General features: G+C 38.5%; 2 protein-coding genes across 2 annotated transcripts; one reads left to right on the forward strand and one right to left on the reverse strand.

Annotated features, from left to right (window-relative positions):
• Window positions 1-12,369: 12,369 nt before the first annotated feature.
• On the forward strand, window positions 12,370-15,266 carry LOC115482842 (N-alpha-acetyltransferase 35, NatC auxiliary subunit homolog). The gene is given in 8 exon segments (XM_030223081.1): window positions 12,370-12,937; window positions 12,939-12,982; window positions 12,985-13,052; window positions 13,109-13,517; window positions 13,520-13,684; window positions 13,751-13,932; window positions 13,994-15,040; window positions 15,111-15,266. Coding segments are annotated over 8 exon segments (2,400 nt in total). The 5' UTR covers window positions 12,370-12,593; the 3' UTR covers window positions 15,252-15,266.
• Window positions 15,267-15,362: 96 nt separating this feature from the next.
• LOC115482841 (programmed cell death protein 2-like) lies at window positions 15,363-16,800 on the reverse strand. The gene is given in 4 exon segments (XM_030223080.1): window positions 15,363-15,736; window positions 15,739-16,075; window positions 16,136-16,220; window positions 16,282-16,800. Coding segments are annotated over 4 exon segments (1,050 nt in total). The 5' UTR covers window positions 16,551-16,800; the 3' UTR covers window positions 15,363-15,377.
• Window positions 16,801-16,865: the final 65 nt, after the last annotated feature.

Here is a 16,865-nt window from a genome sequence, read left to right on the forward strand (position 1 = left end):
AAACACCACTAATAGGCGTTGCAAAGCTCGTGGCTTGGGTAATGCTCCGGGGCCTTGTAATTTCGGAAGCAGTACTCGGACCCGTAGACGGTGTTTGTGTGGGACTCCTTTTTTGTGCTGGGGATTGCAATTTGCGCAACCGCTTGTATACTTGGCAGCCCTTATAGTTGGCTGGGTGCTGTAACTCACAGTGCACACAAGTTGGTGCCTGGTCCTTTTCGCGGGTGCAGTCTTTGGATGCGTGTTTCCCGGCGCAACGCACACATCTGGGAGCTTTGTGGCAGTAGCGTTGTGTGTGTCCAAATTCTTGACAGCGATGGCATTGTGTCAGGTCGTTGTATCTTCTTGGCAGTTCCACTGTGCAGCGTTGCCTGCAGACAACTCGAATGTCCAAAATTTCTTTGTTGTTGGGGGCCTGAGCCACGTCAACAAAAAATATATTTAGCGGTGTTTTGTCCATACGGCTCAGTGGGTTGTGCACATTTGTAATTGTGTGGCCTTTGGTTTCCAATTCCTTTTTAATTAGTGTTGTATCAGTGCTGGAGTGAAGCCCTTTGAACACGACTCTATATGGTTTGTCCTCCTTAAGCTGGTAGCAGTGGAACTCCAATTCCAGCTTAGTAAAGTGGTCTATAACTCTGCGATAGTCCTCACTGCATTGGGTTAATACACCTATTGTTAGACTTAATTGTAATTTACTTATTTGCTCTTTTCTAAACTTATACTGTTTTGCCTTCATCTTTTTTTTTAATTTTCTTTTTTTTCATTTCTCCTTAGTTTCTTTTCTCACAATTTCTTATCATCTATTTTCTTTTCTCAACCTTCACTGTTTTGCTTTCCTTCAGTTCTTAACTTTTTGCCTCTGTACTTAATTTTTCCTCTCTTATCTTATTGATTCTCTGGCTTGTTTTTCTTTGCTTTGTTTTCGTCATTTCTTCATTAATGTCCTGTTTCCTCTTTCTCTTCTAATTTCCTTCCTATCTCTTCCATCTTTTCTGTGTTTTCTGATTTGTGTCTCTTCTCTTATTTATCTTCTTTTCTTATGTCTCTTCTTCTCCTTTTTACTCCTTTCTTTTTCTTTTTTCGTAGCTTAGCTTTTCTTCCCTGTTCACATTATATAATTTTCTCTTCACTTTACTTCTCTTTTCTTCTCTAGTTCTATTCTTATTTTCTCTATTTTCTCTTTGGTTTTAACCCATTTTCTTCTCCCGCTTTCCCTTGTTTATATTTTTCTGTGTTTTCCCTTCTCCTTACATTGCTTTCTTCTTTGTTCTCTGCTCATCACCTCTTTTACATATTCTCTTCTTACTTATTTTCTCTTCCGTTGTGCTTTCATTCTCTCTTCCTTCATTGTCATCTCTTCTTTTCTTATCTACATCTTTGGTTTTCTATTCATATTTTCAGCTATTAAAAGTATTTAGAATATAAAATGAAATCTGTGTAGCCTCGAGTACAATAGTTCGAATCCCACTTGCTGAATATGATTATAGCCGTGTCTTAGCCAAAGTCTGAGGTATTAAACCTGCTTTGCATTTTAAAAAAGACTTTTTTTTCGTTTAGAAACTCTGATTAATTCTAGGCGCACCTGGCCTACACACCTATCTGGCTTTTGTTTAATAAAAATGCTTAAACGATTCAAGGTCAAGTTTAGTATGAAATTAATCTTAATTTAATGCCGGCCAGGTTAAACTGCAATTAAATTGTGTTGAGTTTCTAACAATGTGTAATTAATATAAATATAAGCCCAGTGCAATGAACATATTTCATATGCAAATCTTAACTAGAAGAACAAGCAAATTATGACACGAACTAAGACTATGTCATATATTATATATATATATATCACATATATATACATAAGATTTATGACTTATTCAGCTTATACCATATCATTAATATTACAAAGGAAAATGTTTGGCTTAAATGGAACGACATAAAAATACGCTAACAGAAATATATATATATTTTACTTTTTTTTATATATATTTTTCTCCTTATAGATATTTATATTATAGTTTTTCAATCTTCCATAAGCTCTAATATATACGTAAATAGTGGGAGAGTTAACAAAATTTGGAACTGTTACAACAGTTAACAGTACACGTCAGTAGGCTTGTAAAACTATTCCAATTAACAGATGTTAAATATGAAAGTGTTATATAATATACAAATATAACAGGCATATGTTAATAATATAACAACTACATGGTAAACAGCTGTTAAAAATACCCCATCAAATCAAATTAGAAAACTGTTATAATTAACATTTTATAAACAATTATTACAGAGTGTAGTAGTAGTAATTAACACTAATGCTATATATATTTATATATATATTTCTATATTTAATGAACTGTTATATAATAATAATCATAGCTATATATATACAAAGTAATAAATAACGTAAGACTTACAATTAAAATATTATATATTAACAAATAAGTTGAATGAACTTTTATTAAAAATTAAAGATTATTCAAAATGTTTTACAACACAAACTGATATATTTCATGCGCTTTTATATTGCATTAAATGTTTTATAATAATGAAATAATCTATAATAATAATAAAATAATAAACGAATCTACTATTTTAAACAAACTGTCATACTATATGAAGAGTTCCAGTATATGAACTGTTCTATTTTATAAACTTTTATATAAACTGTTATATAAATAGTTATATTAAATTACTTAATTATATTTTGTAGACTGTTATGCTATATAAATGTAGCTAATATTACGTTAACATTGTGTTAACATAACACATCACTGTTATACTTAACATATTTGCGATTGCCGTTAATTGCCCTTTCACTTGAGTTGAAATATAGAGTCTGTTAAAGTCTCGATTACTTTGAGTTAGGGGAATAGACTACTTCCATATAGCGCTAGTGCAACTGAATCCCAATTAGTTTTAGTTGTCATAAATTAAATATTTCCAATGTAAATGTGTAATAAATCAATTTCTGACAAGTTAAGGGGCATAAGGTGAGCGTATTACCTGGGGAAATACCCATTAAAACGGGGCTTTCAGTTTGATGTGATTGAGAAAAAGCTGATAGAGTTGCAAATAGATTCGCTCTGAAAGGGTTTTTGTCTATTGAAACCCATTTGCGTTTAGGTAAAGGTACAGGGTATTTAACAACCCACGCGCTACTTTGGTCGTGTAATTAATAAAATGTGTTATGCGAGAGTAAATTGAAAAATTTGCTGATGCTAAAAGAGAGAAAAGTCAACTTATATAACTTTTTATTTCAGGAATTTTTTGTACTACCCTCGCACTTGGCAATAAATAGAATGAATGTGTTATATAGCAAATATTCAGTATACATTAAAATTTATAACAAAAGCTTTAAATGTATATTGCAAATAAGTTCGGTAACAAATTGTGTTGGCTTTTCCGACAGGTGTGTAACTGTATGTGTGTGTGACTCCCTCTCCTTCCCTCTCTCTCTCTCTCTATGTGTGTGTGTCCGTGTTTGCTTGTGCTTGACAAAGCGGAATTGATTTGACCCCACAAACGAACGACGACGACGAAGGCGACGGGCGGCAACGGCTGGCAACTGGACAAATGGCCCACGGTCGGTTGGAGCTGAGCTGAAGTCCGACTCTGACTCGATGGCAGAGTTGGTCGTGTGGCTGGCTTTAAGTCAACATTTAATGCTTAAACGTGACTTGAAATTGAAAGCCAATGTCGCCGACGTCGCGTTGTCGCATGCCACACGTCACCGCCGTCGCCTCGTTGCAGCTTGCCAGCTTTTCCAGTTACCAGTGGCCAGGTTTTTTTTTCTTCTTTTTGTTTCGTTTTTATTCAATAACTTCAAATCGCGCCTTATCAGCGCCGCCCACCCGGTTGTGGGTGTTTTCTTATGCTCGCTCATTCAGCGCAGGCAGTTCATTGGTTTTTCTACTAGCAGTCTGTCCACTTGGCTTTCCAGTCGTCTGCCTCTCGATTCATCTATTCGTCTGTCCATCCTTCTATCCTTCCCACCATCGGTGCGTCTGTTTGCCCGATCCTCATTGTCCTTCTATCCGTCTATCTGTCCGAGCTTTCATCCTTTTGTCTGTCAGTTCGCCTGTCGGTCCGATCGTGTGTTCGTCCTTCCATCTGTTCCTCTGCATATCTATCTGTCAGTCCATCTGTCTCTCGGCTCGCCTGCCTCCTCTGTCTGTTGCCTGTCCGTCCCTCGGCTCGGTCGTCTGTCTGCTTGCTTGTCCTTTCATCCAGCTTTCCACTCTGTCGTCCACGTCCTTCTTTCTTCAGTTGGTCTGTTCGTCTGTCTGCTCCTCAATCTATCGTTTGAATTCTATCCGTCTTTCTATTCGGCCGTCGGCCCGATCATCTGTCCGTCCTTCCATACCTCTGTACGTTCATCTGTTTGTCCTTACATCGATAAGCTTTTTGGTCTGCTCGCCTAGCTCTCTGCCGTCTTTTCATCTCTGCTCATCCGTCTGTTTATATCTATATATTTCTTTCCGTCTGGTTATTTATCCATCCGTCCTTCTGCAACGCGGCTCCTTTGTCCATCCGTCCGTTCATATGCTCAACTGTACCATAGTCCGTTCGTCCTGCCTGTCTCTGTGTATGTTCGAAAGTGACCTACTCAATAGACAAACCCATCGAAGACCAATAGATTTTGCAATGAACGAGTATTACGCAGTCGGTCATCACTTGCTTTTCAGTCTAGGCTACAATTAAAGCGAAACTCGGTTGGCAACCGTAGCGAAGCCAAAGCTTTGTTTGATTTAAATATATTCTACGTTTCTCTATTTCGTATTATTTTATTTTATTTTATTTATTTGATTTGCGCTTTTGCTAAATTAATGTTACATTCTAAAGACATTAAGGCGCTTTTATCTCGCATCAATGCCATAAAGCAGCACGTTTTGAACAGCAACCATAAACACTGGGGCTATATAAACTATATAGCATTATCATGATCTATGGACTACTTAAGATTCTTTAGAGAGGAGGCTGCCCCCAGCCGAAATCCGAGTCAAATTTGCCTACGCTACAATTTGCTGGGCTCATGGATGGCAATGAAAATTCATTAGCTCTGCTTGTTTATTAAATTGCACCCATAATATCAGTCGGATGATAGTATATGTATATATATATGTATATGTCTAGGTCTGTGTGCATTACATGCCTGTGTTTTCATAAACAAAACAATTTGGCTGGGGTGTTTGGAAAGTGTGTCATCTCACAACAAAAAGCTGTGGGATAACCTTACACTAGGCATCTAGTATAGACGATATCTGGGGTATAGGTTTACACAGTTATTATCTGGGGTATATACAGTATATATCTATTTATCTCTCTATGGTGTGCTATTTAAAATATGTTAACCAGAATCGTTTCGAGTCAAAACTCTTCAGTTTTTCAAGCAAAATAATGTGTAGTATATTCCAAAATTTATTCTTTGCTTTCTTTCTTTCCTTTTACTTCCCTTCTTAAATATTTACTGCAAAAAACTTTTTCCATTTTTTTTCGGTTTGCAAATTCTTTTCAGTGGTTAACCAAATTCTGATTTGTTATTTCAGTATTTCATATATTTTATTTCGCTATAATTAATCAAAGAAATATTTCACACTTAATTTGAGTTCTTATTTTTAATATATTTTCTGAGAGGCTTTAGCAGTGCGAAAGCTAATCTATTTATGATTTTTCCTTTAGTATTTTAAGTGTTAAATTGTTTGTTTTTTTTTTTACATTTTTATAAATATTTTTTAAGTATTTTACAACACTATAGTCTAGTGCAGAAACTTGTTTTTCAGTTTAAGCTGTTCTGATACTGATTTCAAAATTTTTTTTTTTAATTTTTAATTTTTTATAATTGTTTGCAAAAATATTATAGCAGCTTAAAATGGAATTTCTTCACTGTAGATACCAAAGACTTTCTTCGAGCATTTTAAAGGAAAGCTGAATGATAAACAATCTATTCTATATTAAAGTAATACAACGCTTAAAATGTCTATAAAAATATTGCCAAGTCTTTAAATATTTCTAAATTGATTTCAACTCTTAGCTGACTTCAACTAACTACACTCTTAGCTTAGTCTAACAAAGAGAGATTCATACTTTTACAATATGCAGCTGTATTTCATATAGAAACAGCATACCCCACGCATACCCTCGATTTTAACGGGGATTTTAAATTTTGTGCATTTACAGCTTTAGCTATGGATCATTCCAATTTAATACGGCAGACAGAGAGGGAGTGACAGCTACAGAGACAGCTAGAGGTAGACAGCTATATAACTCTATAAATATCGTTTAACAGACGTTGCATAAATTGCGAACATTTTGTGCGAAATCTGCATGACATATTCATTGTCGCATTTGCATTTAGTGGGGCTAAAAGGGAAAAAGGCTTAAAATGCAAATGGAAATGATACAAAACAAAAAAAAAAAAAAGATGAAGAAGAAACTAGTGCGAAGTGGTGAATGGAAGTGGAAGAGCTTAAAGCTCAATTAAAATGAAATGCTGCAAAATGCAAGATAATTCCCTACATATGCCACACTGCAGCAGCGCTGAAATCTGTTGCTGTTGGTGTTGCTGTTGTTGTAGCACACACAGCTAATCTGGCAGCCCCTGTGGCATGCCCAGCACGGAACAATACGCATACGCCGCATGGCTCCGCGCCGCGCCTTGCCTGGCGCTGTTGAATGAAAAGCAAACAGACAGCAAACTAAATTGTTGGCAGGAAGCCAGCCAGGCAGCTGCCGCACATCATCATCATCATCATCGTCATCATTGTCATCATCATTATTATGAATATTGTGTTTGCCGCTTCGCTGGAGTGCAGTAGCAACAAGCTGCCTTGGGGCTCGGCCACCCTCTGACAGTCTCCCTCTCTCTCTGTCTCTCCCTCTCCCTTCCACTGAAAGCCTGACACAATGTTGGCGCCATTTTGCTGTTTGCCTTTCCTCTTGTAATAAAATGAGATCCGGCATGCTGTTTCCTTTGACGCAGCTGGTGCTGATGCTGATGATGTTGCCACTGTTGCTGTTGTTTATTTTGTTTTGTTGCCGACGGTGTGCTAATGATAATGGCATCTATATAGACTCAAGTCAAGTCAAGTTCACGACTTGCAAAGTACATTTTGCATTTAAATACTTGAAAAATTCAATGACTCAAGCGTCGACTTCAGTTGCCGTTCGCAAAAGGGAGCCACGTAAAGTCACGTCCCTTGAGGCTGTTAAAAGTCCTTCTGCTGACAGCACTTGACAAAGACAGCGAGACAGCGAGGGCGAGACAGTGCGAGAGGGAAACAACTTTGTTGACAGATTGATTTTGATGTGTTTTTATTGTCATTGTTATGTTTCTATCTATATCAAATGAGTGGCATGGCGTGTGGCCAGGTCCTGCTTGGCTGGTTCTCTGCCTTTGTTTATTTAAGCATCATCGAGGCAAACATTTCAACTTAATTGGTTTGTGCGCAAAAGGCGCTTAGCATTTGGATTAAACAGCTTTTACTTGTGCCATCGAGACTCATTAAGCTAGCGAAAAGTGAACACTTCCCCACTGGCCCCACACAAGCCCCTACCCAAAAACACAATCCAATATACATGTGCGCACTCATTTATTTAATTGCATGAAAAATGGTTTTTCCATTCAGCTGCCTTTTGGTCGACTGCGCGCATATTTTATCCAGCAAAAAGCATTACTCAAATGGCAGTTCTGCGTTCTGTTCTCTATTCAACAACTTTTAGCTGGCATGTAGCTTTAACTAAATGTTGATTTAATTCTTGCTCTCCTCAGATTTAGTTCTTTACAATTTGGACAAAGTTGTTGCCTGCGTCTCTGCTATTTTTGGTTCTTATGTATTTGATTTTAATTTATTGTTCATGATAAATGTGATTTTTTTTATAATTTCTTCTCTTTTTCTCTTCTCTTCTCTTTTCTTTAGTTTACCTCTTCTCTTCTCTTTCCTTCTCTTTGCTTAGTTTCTTCTTCTTTTTCGTCCTCTTTCTTGTGAGGCGTTCTCCCTTTCCCGTTCTCTGTCTCTCTCTTTCTCGCGCTCTCTCACTCTCTCATTCTCTCTCTCTCTCTCCTCTCTCTATCTCTTTCTCTCGCACTCGATCTTTCTCTCTCCTTTTCTCTCTCTCTCAGTCTATCTCTATGTCTCGCACTCTCTCTTCCCCTTTATCGCTCTCTCTCTCTCTCTGTCTCTCTCTCTCTCTTTCTCTGTCTCCTCCTATTTATCTTTTTCTCTCGATTTATATTCTTGGTCTCTCTTTCTCGGTCTTCTATATCTCTCGCGTGCTCACTCTTCTATCTCTTTCTCATTCCCTTTCTATATCTTTCTCTCTCTTCTCTTTCTTTGTCTCTCACTTATTAATAGATTGATTCTACTAATTGATGTAAATTTAATTTATCAATGAGAATCGCATACAAAGGTGCTTCTGATACATAATATACAATTATAATGACAATGGCTAGTGACCTACTCTCTTGACAATAGCATTATATCTTTATATCTTTATATCTTTATATCTTTATATCTTTATATTTTTATCTTTATATCTTTATATCTTTATATCTTTATATCTTTATATCTTTATATCTTTATATCTTCTCTAATTAACATGGTTCCATGCACATAAAATACTCCAGTCTAAATATTCGCCTCGTATAAACCTTCAAATTCGCTAAATTAGTTATATTTTCTTCAAGTTCTCTATCTTCTAGACAAGTTCAGCTAATCATGTCTGAATCCTTCGACCCGAACTAATACTATTTACCAATTGTCCAGGTCTGCATTTTATTTGATACCCACAAACACACACACGTCGCACACACACACAACCCTTACACACATGACCTTCTCATCTATCATCCATTTGAATTCAATTAAGTAGACCAAGCCACAGAGCCAAGAAGGAAGGAAGCAGCTGAAAGGGGCTGCGTATGGGGCACAGGCATTCAACTAACTTTTTTTCTCTCCCTCGAGCTGAACTTTATTGAAGCGTGTTAAACACAACAAACTCGTAACATGAAATCCAATCAAATCGATACAAAAAAAGAGGGAGGAAAGGAAGAAGGCTAGGCAAGGCTAAAAAGGGGGCAAAGAAAATCGGTTGGCTTTGGGGGCGTATACGCAACTTAATACAAATTCCAAATCAACGTCTGCAGTTGGAATCTTGCCTGAGCAACTGGAATTATTTCTTTATCAGAGTTAAGACCTCCCGCGTTGTGTTTGTTTTCAATTGATATAAATGCCATGTGTAAGTTGTTGCTCTTCCTTCAGTGGGCTGTGGGGTCGTATACGCAACATTAGTGCAGCACCATGCAGTGGCAATGGGCAAGAGGGAGTGGACTTGGGCTTGGTCTTGTCTTGGTCTTCTCGGAATTCGTTCTTTGTCAGCGTTGGGGGCTTTCGCTTCAATCAATTGAAATGAATTCCATGTGTAAGTTTTTTGCTCTGATTTTCCTTTGCCCTTTTCTCATCTCTTTTCGCTTCGTGTGTCGTCTACACGACTTTGATTTTCATTGCTTTTATCGCGTACGTGCGGATTTTTGCTTACATTGTGTGGTCGAGGAGACATTTTATGTCCTATGTGTGTTATCCTGTGTACCTACAAAACGTCTGGCTGCGTGCCACACATCTATAATTTGGTCAATTGTCACGACTTGCCGCACGCTCAGCCATTCAGATCGAAAATTGAAATCTGAAATTTAACATTTCAATGGCTTGTTGTGCTGTCAAAGTTAGCCTCTGCTAATACTTCAAATCTAAGAGAGACGAATAGTAATTTCTTATCAATTTTTATAGCTATAGATAGCATAGAATAATTGTCACACGTTGTTTGCCTGGTATAGAGTAGTTTAGATAAGGTATGGGCTGGTTCGATTAGAATTATATTTATATAAGTACATTAATTATTAACCGAATAATACTTTTCATAAGAAAACGCCATCTTTCTAACTTTCTTTATCATTTTTTATAATCTTTTTAATTTTATTTTGATAGTTGATAATCTCAAACTCTGCAAATTGCCCGTTGTTTTCTTTTTTTGTAATTCATAAAAATAATTTAAATTCCGAGTGCTTGCACAGTTTTTAGGTCAAACACTTTAGAATGTTTCACTAAATTTATATATATATATATTTTTTTTTTCGGAATTTAAAAATATAACTTTACATAAATGTAAAAAATGTATATATAAATATATATTTATATATATTTTTTTAATAGTATAAAATCAATTTGACAACTGCTTCAAATTTTTTTCTTTCTGGCGAACGCTTAAGAATGTCACAGGAATCTTTGCTATGTTGGCCTATCATTTACACAGCCAACTTGTTTTTCTTGTATATTAAAGAAAATTAACTCAAGCTTTAATATACAAATATTAACAGATTTATTTTTTAATAAATCCATGTTTTTCTTCAAATCAGGCGATTCAAATGTATTATAATTTGAATATAAATTTCTCGAACTTAAGTCTACAAAAATATTTCTACTTATTTTTTAATGTAAACTCAATATATTATATATCCTTCTGCTGTGTTGATTCCTTAGCTCAAAAACTTAAAATATCTAAAAAATGTTCGCACAATAAATATTAATTTTCGACATATTTTCGAAATAAGCTTGGGTCTAGTCAGGCAAGCTATTAAACTATAAAAATTTATTTATTATAAATATTTAATATTTGGCATATTCTTAAGTGAAAATATATATAGTATTTTGTTCTGGTTCAGTCGTGGTCGTGTATATATATATAGTATTTATAGGGTCAGACAATTTTTTTATAATTTGATTTGGTCGCTTGCCAAAAAGTCTCGTAATTTTTGTTTCGTGTTTGTTCTTGCCGTATTTAATCAAGTTCTGCTACAGATATTTTTATTTTCTTTTTTCTTTAAATACGTATATTTGATTTTGTGTTTTTTTTTTGTTTTGGTTTTTTGTTTTGTTTTAGAACTTGTCAAAGCGACACAGACAGCAAAACATATGGTAATAAATTGTAAAACACAAACTACAGTTAAGAAAAACAAAAACAAAACATTTTCCCTATGAGCCATATACATAAATTAAAAAAGAAAACACATATTATCGGAGGAGGGTTAGAAAAACTTACGCGTTGGCCAATAAATGGGTCGGCTGCTTCCTTGAAGAAAGTCGAGCAGTTATTGCAGAACTTGGCACTTCGTATTTGATTTGTGTTTTTTTTTTTATTTTTTTTTCTTTTTGTTTTTGTCGAGTTTTTTTAAATCTGTGCGCCCTGTGCGATATAAAGTGTATTTTTTTATTATTTTGTTTTTATTTTTTTAGCGGTTGACCGTTAGCGCGTTTTAACCACGAGGGCAACGCATTTGATACTGAAACCGAATTGTTGTAAACAAACTAATACAACCCCTCGCATTGGTGAAATGCTTTTGCGCCACTCAATTCTGCCGTTATTTGGGCATTCGAAGCACTCAAACACGGACAACCCCCAAATTGTGGAGACAAACTAAAGCGTGCTGTGGGCTCAGAACGAACGCGGAGAGAGCGACAGAGCGACAGAAAGAGAGAGAGAGAGGGAGAGAAAGGGAGAGAGAGACAGAGCTCTGAGCGAGCTTTTCCACTTTCCACTCAAATTGGAGCGCGACCGATAACAGTTGCTGGCATTTGATAAGGCAGCACTAGTCATTGTTCTTATAGGGCATATGAGTAAATACAAATTAAAAGCGATAACAATTGTTGAGCAAACATTCATAAGTAAACTGGAGGCAGTTTTTATTTCTTATCAACCGAAAAAGAATACGGAGCAATATTGTTAACTTCGAATTGTCAGCCATATGATTCATATACATATAGAAATATACATTTTTGTATAATCAGCATTAATATTTAAAATTAAGCGTGTTATAAAAAGTGCTGCATTTACAATTCATTCATATAGATTACTTAATGACTGCATGACGAAAAAGTCAAATGTTGTCTTTATGATACTCCAAATTTACAATAAGCCTATAATGAATACTAAGAAAGATTATGCAATACTATTATGCCCCTTGTAGCAAAATACATAATATAGTATGAGAAATATTTATGTAGCATGCTTTTAGACAGTTTTCAACAGTTTGGGTTTAGTTTACATGTGCTTTGAATTTAACCGTGTTTGGCGCCAAATTAGTGCTGTCAAATACGCTTGTAAGTACTGTGATCTTCAAATACTCTTCATCAACACTGCCATCAATACTGAACGAAATCTTAAAGACAAGGCAAGGCAAGAATGTGAAGAAATCACACTACAAATTCTACAAGAGTGTTTACCTAATATACATAGATAGATATTGTAATAAGCACAACAATTAGTTATAAGCATATTTTTGTAGAATGCTTTTAGACTGCTTTCAACAGTTTAATTTTTTTTTTAACAAATTGTTTGAATTTATAACGCGCTTGGCGCCATTCAAACACAGTGCTGTCAAATACTCTTTGGTGAGTGCTGTGCGCTATGCATTAAATTTATCAACACTGCTGAAAATCTCTGATGCACGGCAAGAAAAAAGCAAAAGACTCAATTTATAACACAAAAAGTAATAGCAATTGACAAAATCAACTATTTTCCAAGCGTCTGGGCGATAAAGGATAATGCACGGAACCTACGCCAGCGAGCAGCCAACAGATTTTCAGGCAGCCACCGCCGCAGCAGCAGCAGCGGCGGCAGCTGCTGCAGCCGCTGCCTCTGCTTCCGTCTCTGCAATGCGAACAACAGCTGAGCAAAGGGACTTAGAACGGGAGCAGAGTAGCAATGAGCCTGATGAGTGGAGCATGAGTGAATGTGGGTTTGCGGACAGCGAAGTACAACGTGCAATACGCGGTGGCAGCGCCGCCGAAGACATTACACAATATCCCATACATGGTTGGGTGGATGTGACGGAGGAGTTCCACGATGCATGCTCTGAGCTGTTGCCCGGCGAGCTGGCCCAAGATATGCTTCGGGTTATTTGAGGCTATGTCTGCGATAGAGATAATGGATCCCAAATGGATGTGGGCATGGGCTTTGACAAATTCGATTTGCCACCGCCCTCCTTTGAAGCAGCCGTAGCGGTGAGTAGGAAATGTCTTTGGAGGAGTCCATAACATCGTCGTTGCCTACATTTCAGATGGGTGCAATTAAGCTGGATGGCTTAGAGCCCGCTGAGCTGATTGGCATTTTTGATGCACTGTTTGCCTGTTTGGTCTCCTGGCTGGAAGGCAATTCAATGGATCAGGTGCTCTTCACCTGCCTCTATCTGCATGCCCCATCACAGATTCAGGATAAGGCGCTGCGCGTCTTTTGCACCGCTGTGCGCAATCTCATTGTGGTAATTAAAAACATCATCATATTGGCTGCAGTAAACGAGGAAGAGGACTTTCAATTGTATGGCAATTCGGCGCTGCTGGCAGCGGAAAAGGCACAACCCTCAACAATTGCGGGTCTATTGAAGGAAGTGGAGGATGAGCTGGTGCGCAAGTGCAAGCAACTAACGACCATTGAGAATCAAAGTTTGATGGCTGTGGTGCATCGATTGCGCTTATGCGCCATTTGTTTCAAGCCATCTACCAAGTGGAGCTGATGGTGGGCGCTGAGAGTGCCGAGGAGGCAGTGAATGAGATTTATAAGAATCTGAACGTGGCTTCCGAGCTGCTACCGCTTATCAAACGCACCATCGAACGTGGCACACAGCCCGTGGAGGGTGGTTTGAAGTATGCGGGCTTCTATAGAAGTGTATAGTGAGTCAGGAAATCTTTTGTTAACTTTACAGCTGAGGCACCTAATCCCATGGGCTTCTCGCCGCGCATACATGACAGAAGCCAACCGCCTACGTTTCCACGCAGCATCAAAATACGCGAACGCCCCGCCAGCTACCAATTTCTGGAGGAAATGGTGGCACGCTTTAAGTATGCCTGCAAGGTGATCAGATACAAGGACTACTACTCGGCGCTGGTAACAACAATCAAGAGAAACTTCATCGTTATGTATTAATAGTTAATTTATTTGTTTATAGAACTTCTTCATTGAGTACAGCCGTAAGTCGGGGCACTGTATTCTCTCACGCAGCGTGCTTCAGAGCCTCTTCAGCTCGAGCATACGCTTGGCTCACGGCAAACAGTCGATGAAGCAATTCCTAAGACATTCGGTGCAGGCTTTTAATTCACCTCCAGTACTGAACGCCAAGCATCCGGTGGCCAACGATCCCAAGGTGCAACAGCACTTGGAAACCTTCTTTCGCTATTGCATCAATATGAACACCTTCAATCAGTTTATACGACTGTGCGGCTTTAATCGTGCTAGACAGCGCGATAAGCTGGCGCATCTAATTGAGAACTTTGATCCGCTACAGGTGGATGCGGCTCGGTTGGATTCACTGATGAACCAGCTGGCCAATGATCGTGCCATGGAGGGCAACGAGTCGCATGCAACGGCGCTAAAGCACAGCACACACTTCTCCACCTGGGTGCTCTACAATTGTTTTCGTGCAATGCTTATATATTTGATGTCTGGCTTTGAGCTGGAACTGTATGCTGTGCATGAGTTTCTATATATCTATTGGTATCCGTACGAGTTTCTAGTCGGATTTTTGGTTTCTGCCTTAACGCGCACCGAGAATATATTGCTGGCACAGGAGGAATATGCCGAGCATCAAAGCAGAATTCAATTAAATGGCGGTGGCAGCGGATCTGGTAGCAAGAATCGCAAAGCGGCTAAGCCCAAAAAGAATAAGAAACAACAGCGTCCCTATCGCCAGGAGATTGTTTACTATCATGCGCTGCTCAGCTTGTGCGGCGGCATGTACAAAGCAATGGGTGCACTAACCAAAGACGGACGTGTGCGTCTGCCCATGTCGAAATTCGATAATGAGGAAATACGCTATAATCGACGCTTCGCGCCGTTTGTGCCGTTGACTAGCCCGCCGCCTGTTTCCTATGCTGAATTTAAGAGTATACGCGATCACATGATGCTCAATAGTGTCGAGGAGCTCTACAGCTTAGCAGCCAAACACTTCGATCAGGCCCGTAATGTGCTAGAGAGCATACAGAATCCAGAGCAGGAAGTAAGTGATCGGCAAGATTTTATCTACTTATCCCTTTCAAATAATTTGAATTAATTGTCTATCTTTGTAGATATTGGATCTGCTTCAAATAGCGCGCACAAACTTTGTGGTTATGAATGTGCTAGCTCGTGGTCATCAGAAGGACCTCAAGCGTCAACCAGAGTTCGATTTCAGCAAGCATAGCTATTTTCCAATTATCAAACTAAAGTAGTCAACATCGATTTGTAATCATATTGTCTTAGATCGTCACTGTATTTTTCATTCTTAAATTTTGTTTCGTCCTTTAACAAATAAAATTGGTTTGTATACATGAGGGAGAGACTGTAACCCAAACAACTTAAGCCACATCTTCTGCTGGTGCGTCTACTATATCCTGTTTAATCAGATGCTCTTCCACATAGCCGCTAATGGGGCAGCTGCTCGCACAAGTGTATATGGCCAATACACCCCAGTCTAGATGCTCGTCTTTGAGCAGCGTTAACATTTGCGGCATTATCTGGAATTCAAATTGTCGTGGACCGCCACATTGGGCACAGTTCGGCAACTCCCGCAGCTGACTTTCAATCGTGTCCTTCACATTGGCTATCCACAGCGGTTCGCCTTGACGTTTGTAGCGCACAATCTGCTCGGGTTCAGCTGCAATTCGTTTCTTAAAGCTTTGAAAAGCCTTGTCATCCGCTGCAGCTGCACTGCCAAGTATTTATCCAGCTCCTTTTCGGATACGTCATGTAGTTCACCCGTTTGGCCACTAGCAGAGAGCTCCTCAAACTCGGCCAAGCAGACTTGCTCATCCTTCTCAGTTGCTTCACTTGTTGATTCACGCTCCATGACTATTTCGTATAGAGGAAATTCAATCTCTGGAAGCGGTGTAAAGGCAGCGGCTGGCTTTCCAGTGCCACAGCTCGGCTTGTGTTGCTTCCAGTGTGCGCGCTGATGAGAGCTAGAACAGTAATTGATGTTCTTGCAACGGCTGCATGCAAGCGGAGCCAAGCAACCACATGCGGCGCAAAGTTTCCTCGAAGTGGCTATGGCGGACTGCAAGTATATGGAGCATATATAACAGTTGGCTAACAAAGTGATGTGTTTTCCTTTTACCAAAGGCTCACCATCCTCTGAGGGCTCCTGCTCTGAGTAGAATTTATTCTTCAGCGGCAGCTGTGAGCGTAGCACAGTGAAATTTCTGGGTAAGCATAATAGTAAAACTTTAATCTGTATATATTTTAGTACTTGTCTATATATACCCAGCCTTGTTATTCTGCTGGCATTCTGCGTTCCTGCACAGAAAAACGTATATGCTGCGATGGAAATTGAACTCCTCTTCGAAAGCAGCGTAAAGCTGACAGAGAAATGCTTTTTGTGAGTGACACTCTTTGCACTTCAGCTGTGCTGCGCTTGGCAGCGTTTCCAATTCGAGCCATGCCGGCTGGCCGCCTAATTTGCTGGGGAAGTAGCGATTACTTAGCCAAGCTGGGTTATTTGGCTCTTCGGCAAATCCCAAATCAAAATCCATCTCGTGTTTACCTTTTTAGCAGAGCGCGTGCATTTACTGCAGCCCTGGCCCATTATACATCGATAACTTAAACTAATATCAATCGATAGTGGCAGTGTTGTAAGCTCGCATGAAATCAGTGCTGTTAAGCAATCAAGTTTAGTTTGCTGTGAAAATGACACGAACACAACGCAGCGCATAATAATAATAATAATACAAAATATATATCTGTTACTAAGTGCAAACCAAAACTAATGGAAAACGCGACAATTCATATTTGCACGCATTAATTGAAGTAGTGAATAAGCGAGTAATGGTCATTACTAGTCAAACGCT

This window comes from Drosophila hydei, unplaced genomic scaffold (assembly GCF_003285905.1).
Source record: "Drosophila hydei strain 15085-1641.00,03,60 unplaced genomic scaffold, DhydRS2 tig00000110-arrow-arrow-pilon, whole genome shotgun sequence".
Lineage (NCBI taxonomy): Eukaryota > Metazoa > Arthropoda > Insecta > Diptera > Drosophilidae > Drosophila > Drosophila hydei.